This window comes from Dendrobates tinctorius, unplaced genomic scaffold (assembly GCF_039654945.1).
Source record: "Dendrobates tinctorius isolate UK_male_01 unplaced genomic scaffold, ASM3965494v1 ptg000025l, whole genome shotgun sequence".
Lineage (NCBI taxonomy): Eukaryota > Metazoa > Chordata > Amphibia > Anura > Dendrobatidae > Dendrobates > Dendrobates tinctorius.
Window position 1 is genome coordinate 6,800,123 of NW_027361693.1, and position 19,301 is coordinate 6,819,423.

General features: G+C 44.8%; 1 protein-coding gene across 1 annotated transcript; it reads left to right on the forward strand.

Moving 5' to 3' along the window:
* Positions 1 to 3,513: 3,513 nt before the first annotated feature.
* Positions 3,514 to 4,707, forward strand: LOC141084635 (uncharacterized; the record flags this gene model as incomplete). The annotated part of the gene is given in 1 exon segment (XM_073569463.1): positions 3,514 to 4,707. A coding segment is annotated over 1 exon segment (1,194 nt), but the record flags the coding sequence as incomplete, so codon positions are not given.
* Between the last annotated feature and the right edge of the window lie 14,594 nt (positions 4,708 to 19,301).

Below are 19,301 nucleotides of genomic sequence, written 5' to 3' on the forward strand. Positions count from 1 at the left end.
CCCACTCCTCACGCGCTTCTCCTCTTCCCGCATGGGACTTCACTGCTTCGCGCTCTCGGAGGGGCTCCGCCCACGAAGGCCTGCCTCTTTTGTTTCCCGCGCGCCAAGCAGTGCGGCAATGGCGCCAACACAGTCTTTTGCATAAACACAGTCTATGGCACACAGGACCCGGGGGTACCGGGCTCAGTAATCCTGTTCGTGACGCCAAGTTGGGTTACCGTCCCAGGGCTGTGGGGTACTCGGTACCAGGTCGGTATCAGCGGGATGTGTCACAGCAGCGGTGACCCGGTCCATGGCCCTGGGCGCCCAAGTAAAAAGGGGAATTGCAATGGTGGATTGTGATGAATTAAATGAATAGTTCATGACGCCACCTGTGGTGTTAAGCAAGGGAGGTGTTAAGCCGATGCTGCATGCAGATCCGCTGGGACTGATGGTATGGTGCAGCAAAGATGTAAAAGCTCCCCACAGGTGAAGCTGTAGTCCCAGGGCAGTGTAGATGTGGTTGGCACAGGGATGTAGCTGTGCCAGCAGGGTAGGAAACAGACAAAGACACAGCGGGTACAGTTTCTGTACCTTTACTTGATAAATGCAGTCCAGGGTCCTGATTACAGTTGGTACCGGAGCAGGCTAGCCTGGAAGCAATTCAGGGATTCTCTCTCAGCAGAAGGGCTGTGCAGTCTCCTTCCTAGCGCTTATTTGAGGGATCTCTAGTACCGAGTTACACTGAAGTTCCTCCTGTCAGATGTTCCCAAGAACTCTACTTGTACGGCAGACAGCTGTAGCCTGTTCCAGGGACTCCTCGCTCCTAAGTCCCGGCTCACTATCAGTGTTGCTGTTGTGCCCTCAAGTCTTAGATGGGAGTATTGCATTTACAGCCTTCTACTCCTCTGGTGTCTGCTGTAGGACCATCAGTATCCATACAGCCGTGGAGACCAGGCTCCAGTTCATGCGCTCTTGCGGGAGACGAGCTCTTCCTCTCAGCTCTATCTCAGCGCTCCTTCCTCACGTCTGCACACTTCACCCTCTGCAGACTAACTAACTCACTCCTTCCTCTTGGCCCCCAGAGGGCACTCCTCCCCTGAATTCCGGTTCAGAACTCCCCCTGCTGGCCTGGAGTGGAACTGTGTTGAATGCATAGATAAACTGTGAGAGAGACCCGTCATTGCCTCCAAGACTGGCATTACCCTCCCTGGAGGAAGGCAAAGCCACTGTGGCGACCATACTCCTGGAGGCGCCACATTGGCATCACTGCTGCATCACTCATTAAACAGGCGCACACGGACGCATCACTTACTGCCCAGTCACAGTCCAGCCAACAGCTGCTCAAGGCATCACTCCTGCGTCACTCATTAAAAAGGCGCACACAGCCACATTACTTAGTGCCCAACCACAGACCAGCCAACAGCTGCTCACGCCATCACTGCTGCATCACTCATTAAACAGGCGCACACAGCTGCATCGCTTACTACCCAGGCACAGTACAGCCAACAACAACTTAAGACATCACTGCTGTGTCACTCAGTAAACAGGTGCACATGGCCGCATCGCTTACTGCCCAGGCACAGACCAGCCGACAGCCGCTAAAGCCATCAGTGTTGCGTCACTCAAGGCATCACTGCTGCGTCACTCATTAAATAGGCGCACACAGCTGCATCAATTACTGCCCAGTCACAGTCCAGCCGACAGCTGCTCAAGGCATCACTGCTGCGTCACTCATTAAACAGGCGCACACAGCCACATTGCTTAGTGCCCAGCCACAGACCAGTCAACAGCTGCTCAAGCCATCACTGCTGCGTCACTCATTAAACAGGTGCACACGGCCACATTGCTTAGTGCCCAGCCACAGACCAGCCGACAGCTGCTAAAGCCATCAGTGTTGCATCACTCAAGGCATCATTGCTGTGTCACTCATTAAACAGGTGCACACGGCCGCATTGCTTAGTGCCCAGGCACAGACCAGCTGACAGCTTCTCAAGGCATCACTGCTGTGTCACTCCTTAAACAGGCGCACACGGCTGCATTGCTTACTGCCCAGGCACAGTCCAGCCGCCAGCCGCTCAAGGCATCACTGCTGCATTGATCATTACACAGGCACAGTCCAGCAGACAGCCGCATCGGCTGATTGGTCACACAGCTGATTGCTCACTTATTTGTCTCCTCAACACGGCTACATTGCTTGTTTCACAGTGAACGTTCTGTCAGTCGCAGTGCGCTGAAGAAATACTTCTTTACTAAACACTATCATGATTTACGCTTACTGTCTTCCAATGGGTCATAAGAAAAAATACGCCAATGATGATGACAAAAAAGCTGCAGCAGCAAGGCAACGACAACGTCGACACCAAGTGACACTTCAACAAACTGTTGCTAGACAAAACCAGGATGCCGAATATCACAGACTACAGAGGGAACAGGAGACAACACAACAAACTGCTGCTAGACAACCCCAGGATGCACAATCTCACACACAACGTCGAGTTAATGAATCTTCACAATCCAAAGCAAACATACAACAGTACAATCGACAAATTCATAAAAAACGAATACTCTACCAACTAACGCAAGCTCAGCAAAATATGCAACAACTTGCACGTTACGTAACACACAGCAAAACTACAATTATTCAACACTACTGTGGGAATATGAATGCTGTTTGCTCTAAATGCAACTCTCTGAATTTCATTAATGAAAAACCATCTGACAACCAGTTTACTCAATGCTGCCAAAAAGGAAAAGTTATGCTACCAAGACCTCAGTACTCAGATCTCTTTGAGCAATTGATGAAAGGAATGCATCAACACAGTACAAATTTTATGGAAAATATCAGAAGCATCAACAGTTCTCATGCTTTTGCTTCTTTTGGTGCTAACATTGCACCGCCCCCTGGATTTGGACCGTATTGTTTTAAAATTCACGGCCAGATCTACCACCGCACTGGAACACGTCACCCAGAAATAGGACAACCACCAAAATTTGCACAATTATACATCCTTGATACTAATGAGGCTACAGAACAAAGGCTAAACATGAATGAAAATGAAAAGTGTCATGCTGAACTAATGAACCAAATTGCCGTACATTTACAAAAAATAAGCCCATTTGCTGCTGCATATCGCATGCTCAAAGACGTCGAAGCAGAGGAGGAATAGAGGGCTATACAAAATGGAACTAAAATGCCTTCTATTGTCATGGCCATTAAACAAGAATGTAAACAGGATCACCTACTTTGAACAAACCACGTGTAAGTGAGGTCGCAGTTGTTTTTCAAAACGATGACAGAGAGCCTCCTCTTTTCAAAGAGATATATTAGTCCATCTTAAGCCACAACAAAACAACCCTTTGGTTCCTAAAACACAACGAATTAACATTTTACACAGCAACCTTGATGCTCTTCTGCATCCGTTATTCTTTCCAAGAGGTGATCAAGGGTGGCATGAAAACCTACACCAGCAAGGAACTTCAAGAAGAATTACACAACTGCAGTACTACAGTTTTCTTTTGTCTATATGAAATTACTTCAATCCTATTTTAAACGGTGGGAAACTAACACAGCAGTACATAGTCGACTCATACGTTAAAATTGAAGCAAATCATCTAAATTACATACGTAAAAACCAAAAACAACTTAAAGTTGAAGACTACTGCATTGTTCAAGAACATTTGCATAAACAATCCATTCAAAAGGGAATTCCAATTGGAAAAACAGTAATTCTCCCATCGTCATTTGAAGGTAGTCCTCGCAACATGCAACAGCGTTATCAAGATGTAATGGCAATTGTAACAAAGTATGGAAGACCTGACATTTTTGTGACAATCACCTGTAATCCTAAATGGCCAGAAATTACAGAAAATCTATAACTCTGGCAATAAGTTCAACACAGGCTGGACTTAGTCGCACGCGTTTTTCAACTAAAACTAAGCAGCCTTTTCAAAGACATCAAAAATGGCCTTTTTGGAACTGTCATAGCAATGGTACATGCAATACAGTCTCAGAAAAGAGGTCTCCCACATGCGCATATACTAATTATTTTAGATGCGCATTACAAGTTTCGCACGGAAGAAGAAATAGACAACATAGTGTGGGCTGAAATTCCTAACCAACAACAGTATCCAGAACTGTATAATATTGTAGTCTCTCATATGGTTCATGGCCCGTGTGGTGTATCAAATCCTAAAAGTCCATGCATGGAAAACGGAAAGCGTACAAAAGGGTTTCCAAAGGAGTTGAAACAGCACACTGTTAAAAACTTAGATGTCTACCCATCCTACCGTCGACAACACATTGAGAACATTGTTCACAACAAAAAACTTATAAATAACTCATGGATAGTACCATACAACCTGTACTTATTAAAACGCTACAACTGTCATATCAACGTAGAAATATGTGCTTCAATAAAAAGCGTAAAATATCTTTTTAAGTACATCTACAAGGGACATGACAAAGCTAACGTTGAAATACAACAGACAACACTCAATCACGATGAATCATCAACTTTTGTGGACTCAAGATATGCAAGTGCTCCAGAAGCTGCTTGGAGAATATTTGCGTTTCCAATGCATTCACAGTCCCATGCCATTATACGTTTAGCTATTCATTTACCAAACCAGCCGCAGCTTTATTTCTTTGAAGATGCTCAAGTTGAAGATATCTCCAATACTTTAAGCACGACATCAACATTAATAGAATGGTTTTTCCTAAACTAACGTGATGAAAACACAAGACAGTATTTGTATCGAGAGATTCCAGAGCATTATGTTTGGAATAAAACTTGGATTCCAAGATAACGAGGACTTAGTAGAATAATTGGACGCATGTATACTGTTAGTGTGAAAGATCAAGAAAGATTTTGCCTTCTGCTGTTATTACTTCATGTCAAAGGAGAGACAAGTTATGACGATTTAAAAACAGTTAACGGAGTGTTGCATGATACATTTAAAGCTGCAGCTTTAGCTTTAGGACTTTTATTAGATGATACTGTGTGGACACTAACTTTAGAAGACGCAGTTACCCTACATATGCCAAAGCAACTTCGTGAATTGTTTGCCTACATCTGCGTATTTGGCCCGCCTATAAATCAACTTTGGACACATTTCAAAGAACATATAATCCAAGACTACTGCTTATAGCTTCATAACAGAAGTGGAAATTGTCAAAATTGTGAATCTTATGCCATGCAAGATGTCCAAAATGTCTTACTACTGCATGGTAAAATGTTTTCAGAATTTAATTTGCCCCAACCTGCAATTTAAGTTACACAAGTTCCAGAGTATGACGAAGCTTCAGAATTATTGTTGGCAACACAGAAAAGAAACTCATTAAATGCACAACAACGCATTGCATATGACACCATTGTAAGAGCTATAGAAAACAAAGCAGATCCAAGGCCTAAATGTTTCTTTATTGATGGTCCAGGAGGAAGCGGTAAAACATACCTCTATGAAGTTTTAATGCATCACGTTAGAAGTTTGGGAAAAGTGGTATTGCCATCGGCTGCAACAGATATTGCAGCAAACCTTTTACAAGGAGGTTTCACTATGCATTCACTCTTTGGGATACCAGTACCAGTGAATGAAATCTCTGTTTCCCGAATAAAACAAGACACATTTGCAGGAAAAATGTTATACAATGCAAATCTTTTGATACTTCTCGAGTGCACCATGGCTCCAAAATATGTTTTGACCTTAATTGACAGACTTCTGAGTGAAGTAATGACTACAAATGTTACTGAAAAAAATGAAATTCTGTTTGGAGGTAAAGTTTTTGTTAATGGCGGAGATTTTAGACAATGCCTTCCAGTCATCCCAAATGGAACAAGAACAGATGTTATAGAGTCCAGCTTAAAAATGGCCGATCTTTGGAAACAGTTTACTAAACTCCAACTAATGAACAACATGCGATCTTCTGACCCAGACTACAGCAACTGGCTTATTAAACTTGGTAACGGTAAACAGTAATCAGAACAACCTTGGCGAAGACATTATTGAAATCCCAGAAGACATGTTGTGCACTGATTGCATCGTAAGTAGAGTTGAGCGAAATGGGTCGGTCATATACAAAAGTCGGCGACTTTCGCTGAAGTCGGGTTTCATGAAACGAAACCCGACCATAGCGTGAGGTCGGCCACGAGGTCTGCAACCAGAGCACCAAAGTCGCGTTTCAAAAGATGCTTCCAGCGCCCTTTTTCAGCAAATCATGGAGGATGCACACTGTGGGCAACGCGATGAGATGGGCATCGGTCACCACCATCTTTGAAAAGGGCATGCAAGTGATTGGCTTGCTTTGTGTGGCATCACAGGGGCTATGAAAGGTCGTGCACGCCGACCGCCATCTTACTTCTGCCGATCTTAGCATAGGGAGAGCTGCTGCTGCTGCTGATTCTGTACGGAGAGCGTTAGGCAGGGAAGAAGAACCAAAAAACTGCTTCTGCTGTTAGCGATTTCCACTTACAACACAACACTTTGCAGGCTGTAATTCATTTGTGGGAGGATATACGGGCAGGCAGTTTGCAGGCAGACATGGAGTTGTCTGGTGTGCAATGGTGGAAGCTGAAAGACCTCTGTAAAGTCCTTCAGTGTTTTGAGGAATGCACACGGCTGGTAAGCGCAGATGACGCCATCATAAACATGAGCATCCCACTTATGCATCTGCTCATGCAAACTTTGATGCACATTAAGGAGCAGGCGTCTGCAGCCGAGGAGGAAGAGGAGGAGGGAAGCCTTGATGACAGTCAGCCATTGTCTGCTCAGGGAAGTCTCGTGGACGAGGTGGAGGAAGAAGTGGAAGAGGAGGAGGATGATGGGGATGATTATTTTTTTTGGAGGAGGATGCTTCTCAGGGGGCAAGAAAAAATGTTGGCGTGGCAAGGTCAGGTACAGGGTTTGTGCGTGACTGGAGGGATGTTGATTTGCCAGAAAGTGCTCCTCAACCCAGCACTCGCAGTGCATCATTGACACCTGGAGCATTGGCCCACATGTCTGATTATGCCTTGCAGATCCTAAAAAGGGACCCCCACATGGCCAAAATGATGAACGCTGACGACTACTGGTTGGCCAGTATCCTGGATCCACGCTATAAAGGCAAATTCCAAAACAATCAAGCAACTCTGGTAAACCATTTGTTTGAGGCATTCTCAGCACACAGCGGCGGTGATGTTTTTCCAACGAGCCATAGAGGCAACATGGAAGAGGTGTTCATGGTGCACACAGCTGAAGTGGCGTTGGACACAGGGGTTTCATGACCATGACCATGTTGTGGACTGATTTTTCAAGTACCGCTCACACGACTGGTAATACTGCATCGATCGAAAGTGACAGGAGACAGCAGTTGTTAACTATGGTAACAAACTACTCCCATATCGATGTTCTCCCTCACTGGTCATTCCCCTTTGACTATTGGGCCAGTAAACTTGACACCTGGCCTGAATTGGCACAATATGCCTTACAGGAGCTCGCTTGCCCTGCTGCTAGTGTTATCTGAACGAGTCTTCAGTGCTGCTGGATCAATCCTGACTGAAAAAAGGACCCATCTGTGGACCCAAAATGTTGATGATCTAACCTTCATTAAAATGAACCATGCATGGGTTTCAAAGGATTTTGTCCCACCCTCCCCTGCTGACACATAGGTTGCCAGAAAAAAGGCTTGCTTTTGTCCTCTTCCGCGGACTTCTCCAATTACTCCATTTGCAGCTGCTGAATGTCCAACATCAACATATGCCATTTTTTCCACCTCCCTTACTGGGCTGCCTCGCCCCACAGGGCCGGGGTCACCATCTGGCACACGCACCCATGCGAGTGCCTTTGCTTTGGACAGGTGGGTGGGCACACTCTTTGGCAATGGCACTGGCACAAGGACCCTCATAGTAGAGTCAAGTTTCTCTGAAGGTGGGGGTGAACACCCCCATCAGACACACCGGCGTACTATGAGGGGCCCTGTGCCAGTACCGCCACTCACGAGTGGGCCCCCACTGCTTGCTCAGGGCACCAGCACTTGCAATTAGTGTTGAGCGATACCATCCAATACTGAGAAATATCGGATCGGATTGGCCCGATACCCAAAAAGTATCGGGTATCGCCGATTCCAATACTGGAAGTCCCATACAAGTCAATGGGACACAAATATCGGAATTAAAAAAAACCCTTTCTTTCCTTGTACATCCATTTCGGGAGGGGGGAAGAGTGTGGGCGGTGCATGGGCGGACACTGTGCGTGTCTCTGTGTGCGGGCGGGGTCTGTGCAGGCCTGCCGGGGGTCTGTGCCGGCTGCCGGGGGTCTGTACGGGCCTGCCGGAGGCCTGTGCCAGCTGTCGGGGGTCTGTACGGGCCTCTCGGGGGCCTGTGCCGGCTGTCGGGGGTCTGTAGGCCTGTCGAGGGCCTGTGCCGGCCTGCTGGGGGTCTTGTGTGTGTGCAGGCATCGTCTGATGGGACTACAAGTCCCATCGGGCGATGCCTGCTACAATGACAGTGATTGACACATTAGCCAATGATGGGACAGTAGTAGTCCCATCATCCGGCTAATGTGTTGAATGTAAAAAAAAAGAAAAACCATACATACAACATACATACTACATACATATACATACTACACACATACTACATATATACTACATTCATACAACATACATACTTACTACATACATACTTCATATATACTACATTCATACAACAAACATACATACTACATACATACTTCATATATACTACATTCATACAACAAACATACATACTACATACATACTTCATATATACTACATTCATACAACATACATACATACTACATACATACTACATATATACTACATTCATACAACATACATATATACTACATACTTCATATATACTATATTCATACAACAAACATACATACTACATATATACTACATACATACTACATACATATTACATATATACTACATTCATACAACATACATAACTACTACATACATACTTCATATATACTATATTCATACAACATACATACATACTACATATATATTACATTCATACATACATAGTACATACTACATACAATACATTCATACATACAACATACATACTACATACATACATATATACTACATTCATAAAACATACATACATGCATACTACATACTACATACATACTACATATATACTACATTCATGCAACATACATACATACATAGTACATACTACATACATACTACATACATACAACATGATACAGACATACAACATACATACTACAACATGCTACATACATGCAACATGCATACAACATACATACTACATACATAATACATACATACTACATACAATACATTCATACATACAATATACATACAACATACATACTACATACATACTACATATATACTACATTCATACAACATACATACATGCATACTACATACTACATACATACTACATATATACTACATTCATACAACATACATGCATACATAGTACATACTACATACATACTACATACAACATACATACAACATGCTACAGACATACAACATACATACAACATACATACTACATACATACTACAACATGCTACAGGCATACAACAGATATACAACATACATACTACATACATACTACATTCATACAACATACATACTACATACATACTTCATATATACTACATTCATACAGCATACATACATACTACATACATACTACATACAGTACTACATACAATACATTAATACATTCATACAATACATACATATAGACCTACAGTACATATAACATAGAGTACACACTCACCATAACTTGTCACTTTGTTCCCCGAAGCCAATGTCATCTGTGGAAAAATATGAAAAAAACAAACAAGCAATATACTCCCTGATCCGCAGAAATCCACAGTGTCCCACGATGATCTCCCGTGGAGAACAGCAGCATCAGCTGATGTGACCGCTCTCTAGGGGGCTCCTCCGCCACTGTAAAAAAATAGTCCCTAGTTTCATTTTATGGCAAATGCTGCGTGAGAACTTTTTCACACGGCAATGCCAAAAGTGAGACTAGGGACTATTTTTTTTACAGTGGTGGAGGAATACAGTGCGGAAGGATACCTACCTCCCGTCATTGCATTCCTGGGGCCCGCCGAGAGCGGTGGCATCAGCTGATGCTGCTCTTCTCCATGGGAGATCGTCGTGGGACACTCGTGGATTTTTGTGGATCAGGGAGTATATATGTTGTTTGTTATTTTCATATTTTTTCACAGATGACATTGGCTTCGGGGATCAAAGTGACAAGTGATGGTGAGTATGTACTCTATGTTATTGTATGTAGTATGTATGTTGTATGTATGTTGTATGTATGTTGTATATATGTAGCTTGTTGTATGAATGTAGTATATATGTAGTATGTATGTAGTATGTAGTATGTATGTATTATGTATGTATGTAGTATGAATACAGTATATATGAAGTATGTATGTAGTATGTAGTATGTATGTATGTTGTATGAATGTAGTATATATGTAGTATGTATGTAGTATGTAGTATGTATGTATGTTGTATGAATGTAGTATATATGAAGTATGTATGTAGCATGTAGTATGTATGTATATTGTATGAATGTAGTATATATGGATTATGTATGTAGTATGTAGTATGTATGTATGTTGTATGAATGTAATATGTATGTAGTATGTATGTAGTATGTAGTATGTAGTATGAATGTAGTATATATGTTGTATGTATGTAGTATGTATGTATGTTGTATGAATGTAGAATATATGAAGTATGTATGTAGTATGTATGTATGTTGTATGAATGTAGTATATATGAAGTATGTATATAGTATGCATGTAGCATGTAGTATGTATGTTTGTTGTATGTATGTTGTATGAATGTAGTATGTATGTAGTATGTATGTTGTATGAATGTAGTATATATGAAGTATGTATATAGTATGTATTTTGTATGAATGTAGTATATATGCAGCATGTATGTATGTAGTATGTATGTAGTATGTATATAGTATGTATGTAGTATGTATGTAGCATGTATGGTTTTTTTTTACATTCAACACATTAGCCGGATGATGGGACTACTACTGTCCCATCATTGGCTAATGTGTCAATCACTGTCATTGTAGCAGGCATCGCCTGATGGGACTTGCAGTGCCATCGGACGATGCCTGCACACACACAAGACCCCTGGCAGGCCCGCATAGACCCCTGAGAGGCCTGTACAGGCCCCCAACAGCCAGCACAGGCCCCCGGCAGGCCCGTACAGGCCCCGGCAGGCCCGCACTGGGCCCCGGCAGGCCCGCATAGACCCCCGAGAGGCCCATACAGGCCCCCGACAGCCGGCACAGGTCCCTGGCAGGCCCGTACAGGCCCTGGCAGGCCCGCACAGGGCCCCGGGAGGCCCGCATAGACCCCCGAGAGGCCCGTACAGGCCCCCCGGTAGGCCCGTACAGACCCCGCATCATGATGCGCACAGACCGCGCATCATGATGACATCATTTCAGCAGCCATTCACAGCCACAACAGTGGCTCATTGCACTATGGGGACTTCCGATTCCGGTATCCGATATTGAAAAAATATCGGTACTCGGTATCGGAATGATACCCGATATTTGCAGTATCGGAATGCTCAACACTACTTGCAATACTTACCTCTCCCTGCTCCAGCACTGTGTAGTCTGGCCTGTTAAATACTTCACTGGGACTGCCAATGTAAATTTGGTGAAATGATAGATGATGGTTAAGATGTACCTATGCCCTGTCCTGCTGGGCTCTATCTTCAGATGATCAATGGCTTCCATTTGTTATGGACGTCGACTCACAATGAGATGCAGTGGTGGTTTATCATCAGCTTTCACAGTTTTCCGACTCACAGACGTGTGACATTCCTGCCCACATTTTTAAATGTGTCCTCTCATGCCAATCCAATAGAATCGCCTACGGCCTGTGGCTTGTGTCTTTTGCACTCCAAAGTTACCTGACAGATCATGATAGGCAGTGATGACAATGTCTACATCTGTCCCTGTGATCACAATTTGATGGAGATGAGTAACGGTGAAAGGATCCACGGTACTGCGATACAGCAAACCTTTCTTCACAAGAACTGTTTTTGCTGTCTCCACAGACAAAGTAATTGAGGGTCAGCATCGCCTCTGAGAATTCTCCCGGGAGTTTTTACCGTGATTAGTAATTCCAAAATTTCGGCAATCACTCGACTTTCCGTCTGTACTTGTATCCATCTCGTTTCCTCTTGTGGAGAGTCTGGACTGTCTTACTGAGCCTGAAATATATATGAAGATTGAAAAATACCCCTACAGTGTATACTGGTGTACGCTTTGAATACATAACCCTTTTTCTACTTTTTAGATTCTTGTCTAATCCATACTGAGGCTGTGAGTGTCTTTGTCGGACTCAGGAAATATACAGCAGATTTTTAATGTTTAAACTATGCTATATATATCTGCTATCCAGTGATACTGTACCCTTTCTCAACTTTCTACAATCACGTCAAATCCATACTGGGCCTGAGACCCTCTGAGTCTGCCTCCTTATATATAGACATAGGTTTTTCATGTGTAAACTATGCTACATACAGTGGGGCAAAAAAGTATTTAGTCAGTCAGCAATAGTGCAAGTTCCACCACTTAAAAAGATGAGAGGCGTCTGTAGTTTACATCATAGGTAGACCTCAACTATGGGAGACAAACTGAGAAAAAAAAATCCAGAAAATCACATTGTCTGTTTTTTTTTTTCATTTTATTTGCATATTATGGTGGAAAATAAGTATTTGGTCAGAAACAAAATTTCATCTCAATACTTTGTGATATATCCTTTGTTGGCAATGACAGAGGTCAAACGTTTTCTGTAAGTCTTCACAAGGTTGCCACACACTGTTGTTGGTATGTTGGCCCATTCCTCCATGCAGATCTCCTCTAGAGCAGTGATGTTTTTGGCTTTTCGCTTGGCAACACGGACTTTCAACTCCCTCCAAAGGTTTCCTATAGGGTTGAGATCTGGAGACTGGCTAGGCCACTCCAGGACCTTGAAATGCTTCTTAGGAAGCCACTCCTTCGTTGCCCTGGCGGTGTGCTTTGGATCATTGTCATGTTGAAAGACCCAGCCACGTTTCATCTTCAATGCCCTTGCTGATGGAAGGAGGTTTGCACTCAAAATCTCACGATACATGGCCCCATTCATTCTTTCATGTACCCGGATCAGTCGTCCTGGCCCCTTTGCAGAGAAACAGCCCCAAAGCATGATGTTTCCACCACCATGCTTTACAGTAGGTATGGTGTTTGATGGATGCAACTCAGTATTCTTTTTCCTCCAAACACGACAAGTTGTGTTTCTACCAAACAGTTCCAGTTTGGTTTCATCAGACCATAGGACATTCTCCCAAAACTCCTCTGGATTGTCCAAATGCTCTCCAGCAAACTTCAGACGGGCCCGGACATGTACAGGCTTAAGCAGTGGGACACGTTTGGCACTGCAGGATCTGAGTCCATGGTGGCGTAGTGTGTTACTTATGGTAGGCCTTGTTACAATGGTCCCAGCTCTCTGCAGTTCATTCACTAGGTCCCCCCGCGTGGTTCTGGGATTTTTGCTCACCGTTCTTGTAATCATTCTGACCCCACGGGGTGGGATTTTGCGTGGAGCACCAGATCGAGGGAGATTATCAGTGGTCTTGTATGTCTTCCATTTTCTAATTATTGCTCCCACAGTTGATTTCTTCACTCCAAGCTGGTTGGCTATTGCAGATTCAGTCTTCCCAGCCTGGTGCAGGGCTACAATTTTGTTTCTGGTGTCCTTTGACAGCTCTTTTGTCTTCACCATAGTGGAGTTTGGAGTCAGACTGTTTGAGGGTGTGCACAGGTGTCTTTTTATACTGATAACAAGTTTAAACAGGTGCCATTACTACAGGTAATGAGTGGAGGAAAGAGGAGACTCTTAAAGAAGAAGTTACAGGTCTGTGAGAGCCAGAAATCTTGTTTGCTTGTTTCTGACCAAATACTTATTTTCCACCATAATATGCAAATAAAATGAAAAAAAACAGACAATGTGAATTTCTGGATTTTTTTTTCTCAGTTTGTCTCCCATAGTTGAGGTCTACCTATGATGTAAATTACAGACGCCTCTCATCTTTTTAAGTGGTGGAACTTGCACTATTGCTGACTGACTAAATACTTTTTTGCCCCACTGTATATACCTGTTATCCGGTGATACTGTCCCATTTCTCAACTTTCTACAATCTTGTCGAATCCATACTGGGCCTGAGAACGTCTGAGTCTGCCTCCTGATTAGAGATGAGCGGTATTCGAGACGACCTGTTAGCCAAGTTAAAATTCCAGCTGTTTTGGGCGGTGTTCGAGCTGTTCGGCGAACTCAAACACTTTGCTTAAAATTCGGCTGTTCTAGGTTCCGTTCAAGAACGGTTCGTTCACCAAAAACTTTATTTTCACATTTATTATGGTTTTCAATGTTAATACACTGTTTCATGGCATAGTAGCGGTGTGTGGTAGCAAGCGGTGTAGTACACCTGTCAAGGAGCTACACCGTGTGTGTTTCTAATTATTTTTTACCGCATCTTGTCCAGAAAATTCTTTTGGGCCTTGTAGCACTGTCTGCTACTCAGCAGAGGAGCCTACCAGTGAACCTAGCTATGCCGCCTGTTTATGAAAGAACCAGTTTTTGACTGCATTTAGCACAGTTAATACTTTGGGCCTAGTGGGTCGCCCTCCCAGGGCTGCGGGGTACTCGGTACCGGGCCAGTGTCAGCGGGATGTGTCACAGCGGCGGTGACCCGGTCCATGGCCCTGGGCGCCCAATTAATGGTGGGTTATTTGTATTGTAGTTAGTTTGAATAAATAGTTTGTGACGCCACCTGTGGTGTTCGGCAAGTGAGGTGTTAAGACGACGTTGCTTGCAGATTATCTGGGGCTGGTGGTGTGTGGCAGCCAAGATGGTGAAGCTTCCCACAGGTGGAGCTGTAGCCCAAGGGCAGTGTAGGTGTAATGGATGAGGAGAAACGCAGGCAGTGTAGGAGCTGGTACCCAGATGTAGTGGTGCTGAGGATGTAGGCGCGATAATGAATGGAGGACACCGGAGCTTGTAGTTCCAAAGCTTTACTCACAGTCTGTAGTGCACACAGGTGCCTGCCTCTGGGCCGTGTCCTCCGGGTCAGAGACTCAGTCAACCTCCAGGCAAGATAGTAGGCTCCCCTCCAACACTCCGCCAACATGTACCTTTCTGAACGTCTCCTCTATAGCACCTTAAAGTGTGAAGATCTCCAAGTACTGAGTTACACTGGAGTTCCTCTCATCAGATGTTCCCAAGAACTCTCCTTGTACGGCAGACAGCTGTAGCCTGCTTCGGGGACTCCCTTCTCCTGGGTCCCGGCTATCTATCCAAATGCTGTTGTGCCCGAAGTCTTAGATGGGAGTAGTGCATTTACAGCCAACTACTCCACCGGTGTCTGCTGCAGAACCATAAGTGTCCATACAACCTCGGGGACCGGGCCCCGGCCTTGCGCTTAGAACCTATAGGCAGGGTGCTTCCTTCCAACCCACGTCCTCTCTGTTCTATTCTCCTTCATTCTGTACTATTCTCTCTTTCTTATGGATGCCTAGGTTACAGATCAGTGTCCTTCTTCCTTCCTTTCCCGTGCCAGCTGGCTCAGGTCACTGAGACAGCTGCAGCACTCCTTCCTCCATCCCTTCTTCCAGGGATCCCCACTCCTCTCCGAGTGGCTTCCTTCTCCTACTTTCCTAGGGGACTGCTCTCGCAGACTGCCCCCGCAGACTGACTTATAATTCTAAACCTTCCCAGTCTTTTATGTATTCTAACTCCACCCACCTCCCAGCATGTCCTGTGTTCCAAGCAGGGAACCACCAAAGGTGCTCTGCTACTCTCTAAGCACTGAGCCGCAATGTGGTTGTGCAGACCTACACTGGTGTGTGGGGTGCAAGTGTTGGAGCGTGGAAAGGAGTTCCCACCTTACCTGGATGGTGGGGCACTACACCTTAGGAGAAGGTGCAGTACCTCTATGGCGACTGAGCCTCAGGGGCGCCACACTAGTAACTGTGTCTGCTACTCATCAGAGGAGCCCACCCGTGAACCAAGCTGTGCCGCCTGTTTATGTAAGAACCATTTTTTAACTCCATTTAGCCCAGTGAATACTTTGGGACTAGTACCGGTGTCTACTGCTCAGCAGAGGAGCCCACCTAGCTAAGCACTGTCTGCTACTCAGCAGAGTTGCCCACCCGTCAACCAAGCTATGCCGCCTGTTTATGTAAGAACTGCATGCTACTCAGCATAGGAGCCCAGCTGTTAAGCAAGCTACAGCACCTGTGGTTTGGACATTTAATTTTTTAATTTTTTCTGGAATGCCGGTTAGGCCTAATTCTGGAATTCCGGTTGACCTGCACTTACTGGGAAATCCTCGTTCGCAGGGAAGAATTGTAATCCCAGATCCCCATCACTAACGTGGTTCAGCGGGTTATCTGCACCTGTAAGCGACACACGCTGGACCTTTCAGTGTAGCGCGCATGCAGCCCCGGACATGTAAGGGCATGACAGACCTGTTATTGATCGATCTTGCGTGCCAGAGCCTCGCATGTCCCTCTAGTAAGCTTGACGCGTACCGCGGGGGCATGCCGGAGTCTCGTTCGCTAACGGAATTAAACTGACAAATCGCTAGCATAACTAAAAACGGACATCCACCACCACCCACAGAATCGACAAAGCTTGCAATCTGTCAATCTTTTCTGTAGCTGGCATGGTTGAGGTTTCCCGGGTGGAGTCGAATTAAGCCGCAGGCCCCACTCCTCGTGGTGCCCTTCTAGACATTCCTTTAAGGTTCAGCTTTGCAACCATACTGCCCCCGGAAACCAAACACTTTGCCTTCATGGATGCTGTTCGGCGGGTCGTGGGAATAACGCCGCCCGATCGGCAGTTGGCCTAATTTATGGTGGGAAGTCTGATGGTATATGATGGTCTTCGATTTCAGATTTTTACTGTTTTTTGGTATTTTACATTTTTATTCCAGCCTTTCTTGACTTCATAAGGGCATGACATGCCTACATCTATGTCTCCTCCTCCTTTTACTCCTCCACCTCTTTTCTATATGTAGTTGCCGTTTTCCATATGTTATTTTTGTATTCTGAGCATTTTGTCTGCTTTGGGACACCTTTTAAGGTGTTTTGTAATTGTTTTCTATGTGTTTGTATGTGTTTGTGTTTGCCTGCCATTGTTTTCAAAAGTGTTTGACGTTGTTCGTCTAACGTTCGACAAACATTCGACGAACTTGCCTTGTGTTCGACGAACCAAAACGAACTGAAACACTAGCGGGGTGGCTCAACACTACTCCTGATATATAGACGTACATTTTTAATGTTTAAACTATGCTATATATACCTGGTATCTGGTGATACTCTACCCTTTCTGCCAGGAAGTCCTCCTCCACCCTCCACTCTAAGTGTATCATTGACACCTGGAACATTGTCCCACAAGTGTGATTATTTCTTGCGGATTTTCTTGTTATATTGTGGTGTGATCCATCCTGAGCGTGTGATAGTCTGTGGGTTACACCTGCAATTTAGATGTACATTTAAAAATTACCCCAACACTAGTGTATACAGCTCTACGCTTGTGATACATTACCCATTTACTGCTTTTTATATTCTGGTCTAATCCAAACTGACCAACTGAGAGTTATTTTCTGAATGTGGAAATAAATACTGAGATTGACAACAATGACCCCTACACTGTGTACAACTGTACTCTTCAGATGCATTACCATTTTACGGCTTTTTATATTGTGTTGTAATCCATACTGAGCCTGAGAGCGTCTGTGTTTGCCTCCTGAAATATCTAAGGAGATTTAGAATGTTTAAACTATACTATATATACCTGCTATCTGATGATACTGTACACTTTTTCTACTTTTTATATTCTTGCCTAATCCATACTGAGCCTGTGAGCGTCTCTGTGTGACTGATGGTATATATAGGGAGATTGACCATCATCCTTTGACTGTATAGAGCTGTACGCTTTTGATACAGTACCATATATCTGATGTTATTTTGGGTTCATTTTCTGCAACATTTTGAAGTTTGGTGGAAGAGGCCGTGACCGTGGGCGTGGGGGGGCCAGCTGGTGCTGATGGTGGTGGTGTATCTGCTACTAGTGGCAAAAGCACAATAGCAGCTAAGGCAGGAGGTGTTGAACCTACGTCATGGTCTGGCTCCGGAATGCCTGGAAGGCTACCTTTTCTGGGAGTAGGTTAACCGATTTTAAAGCCGGAGCATCAGGAACTGGTTTTGGCTTACATTGCTGAAACAGACTCCAGCAAATATGCCCTCCTCTTCTGAAGTTTCAAAAAATGCAAGCACTGAGTCGTCAAGTGCTGGCTCCTGGTCAGGAAGAACCCCTTTCCTTGTGTCCTTCACCCCCACCAAAAGTGAATGATGCAGCAGGCCACACTTCACATTAGTCCATGTAGCTCTTTCTATGATACCAAGCCTGGGTTATCAAGTCAAATCGTGAATTTCCCAGTCCAAGATGAATCTGACATGAAGTGTGGGTGGCCAGCTTGGGCAGTGGGGTTAATCGGTACTGGGCCGGTGTCTCAGAGGGATGTGTCACGTTGGTGGTGATGATGACCCGTTCCGTGGCCCTTGGCGTCCATGCAAAGGGGTGAATAACGTTTATAGGTGAATGATACGTGACGCCACCTGTGGTTTCTGATCAGATTGACCCGCGCTGCAGTGTCGCTTCTCTGGGGCAGATGTTGTGGTGCAGCTAAGGTGTAGAAGCCCTGAACAGGTAGGGCCGTAGTCGCAGGGCAGATGAAAGAGATGGTAGATGGTGTGCAGTGCAGGATGTAGCAGAGCCATGCGCCAGGCGCAGGAGAAAGATGACAGACACAGTCGTGCAGTTCCTTTACCTGTACTTGGTAAGTGCCGTCCAGGACCCAGAGTACAGATGGAGAAGGAGTTGGTGAGCCTGGAAGCAAATTTGGAATTCTCTCTCTGCAGATAGGTAGTGTGGCCTCCGTTCTAGCGCTTATCTGAGCTACTCGCAGTACTGAGTTCACTGAAGTTCCCCCTGTTGACTCTCGTTTGGAACTTTCTCGTATGGCAGGCAGCCATAGCCTTTTCCTTCTGGCTCACACACGTCGCTGCTGGGGCCTCCAAGCCTTAGTTGGGAACAGAGCATTTACAGCTGCTACTTCTTCCGGTTTCTGCTGCAGGACCGTCAGTGTCCCTACAATTTCGGAGACCGGAATCCCGACCATGCGCTCCAGCTAGGAGTGAGCCTTATCTCTGCTCATCCTCCAG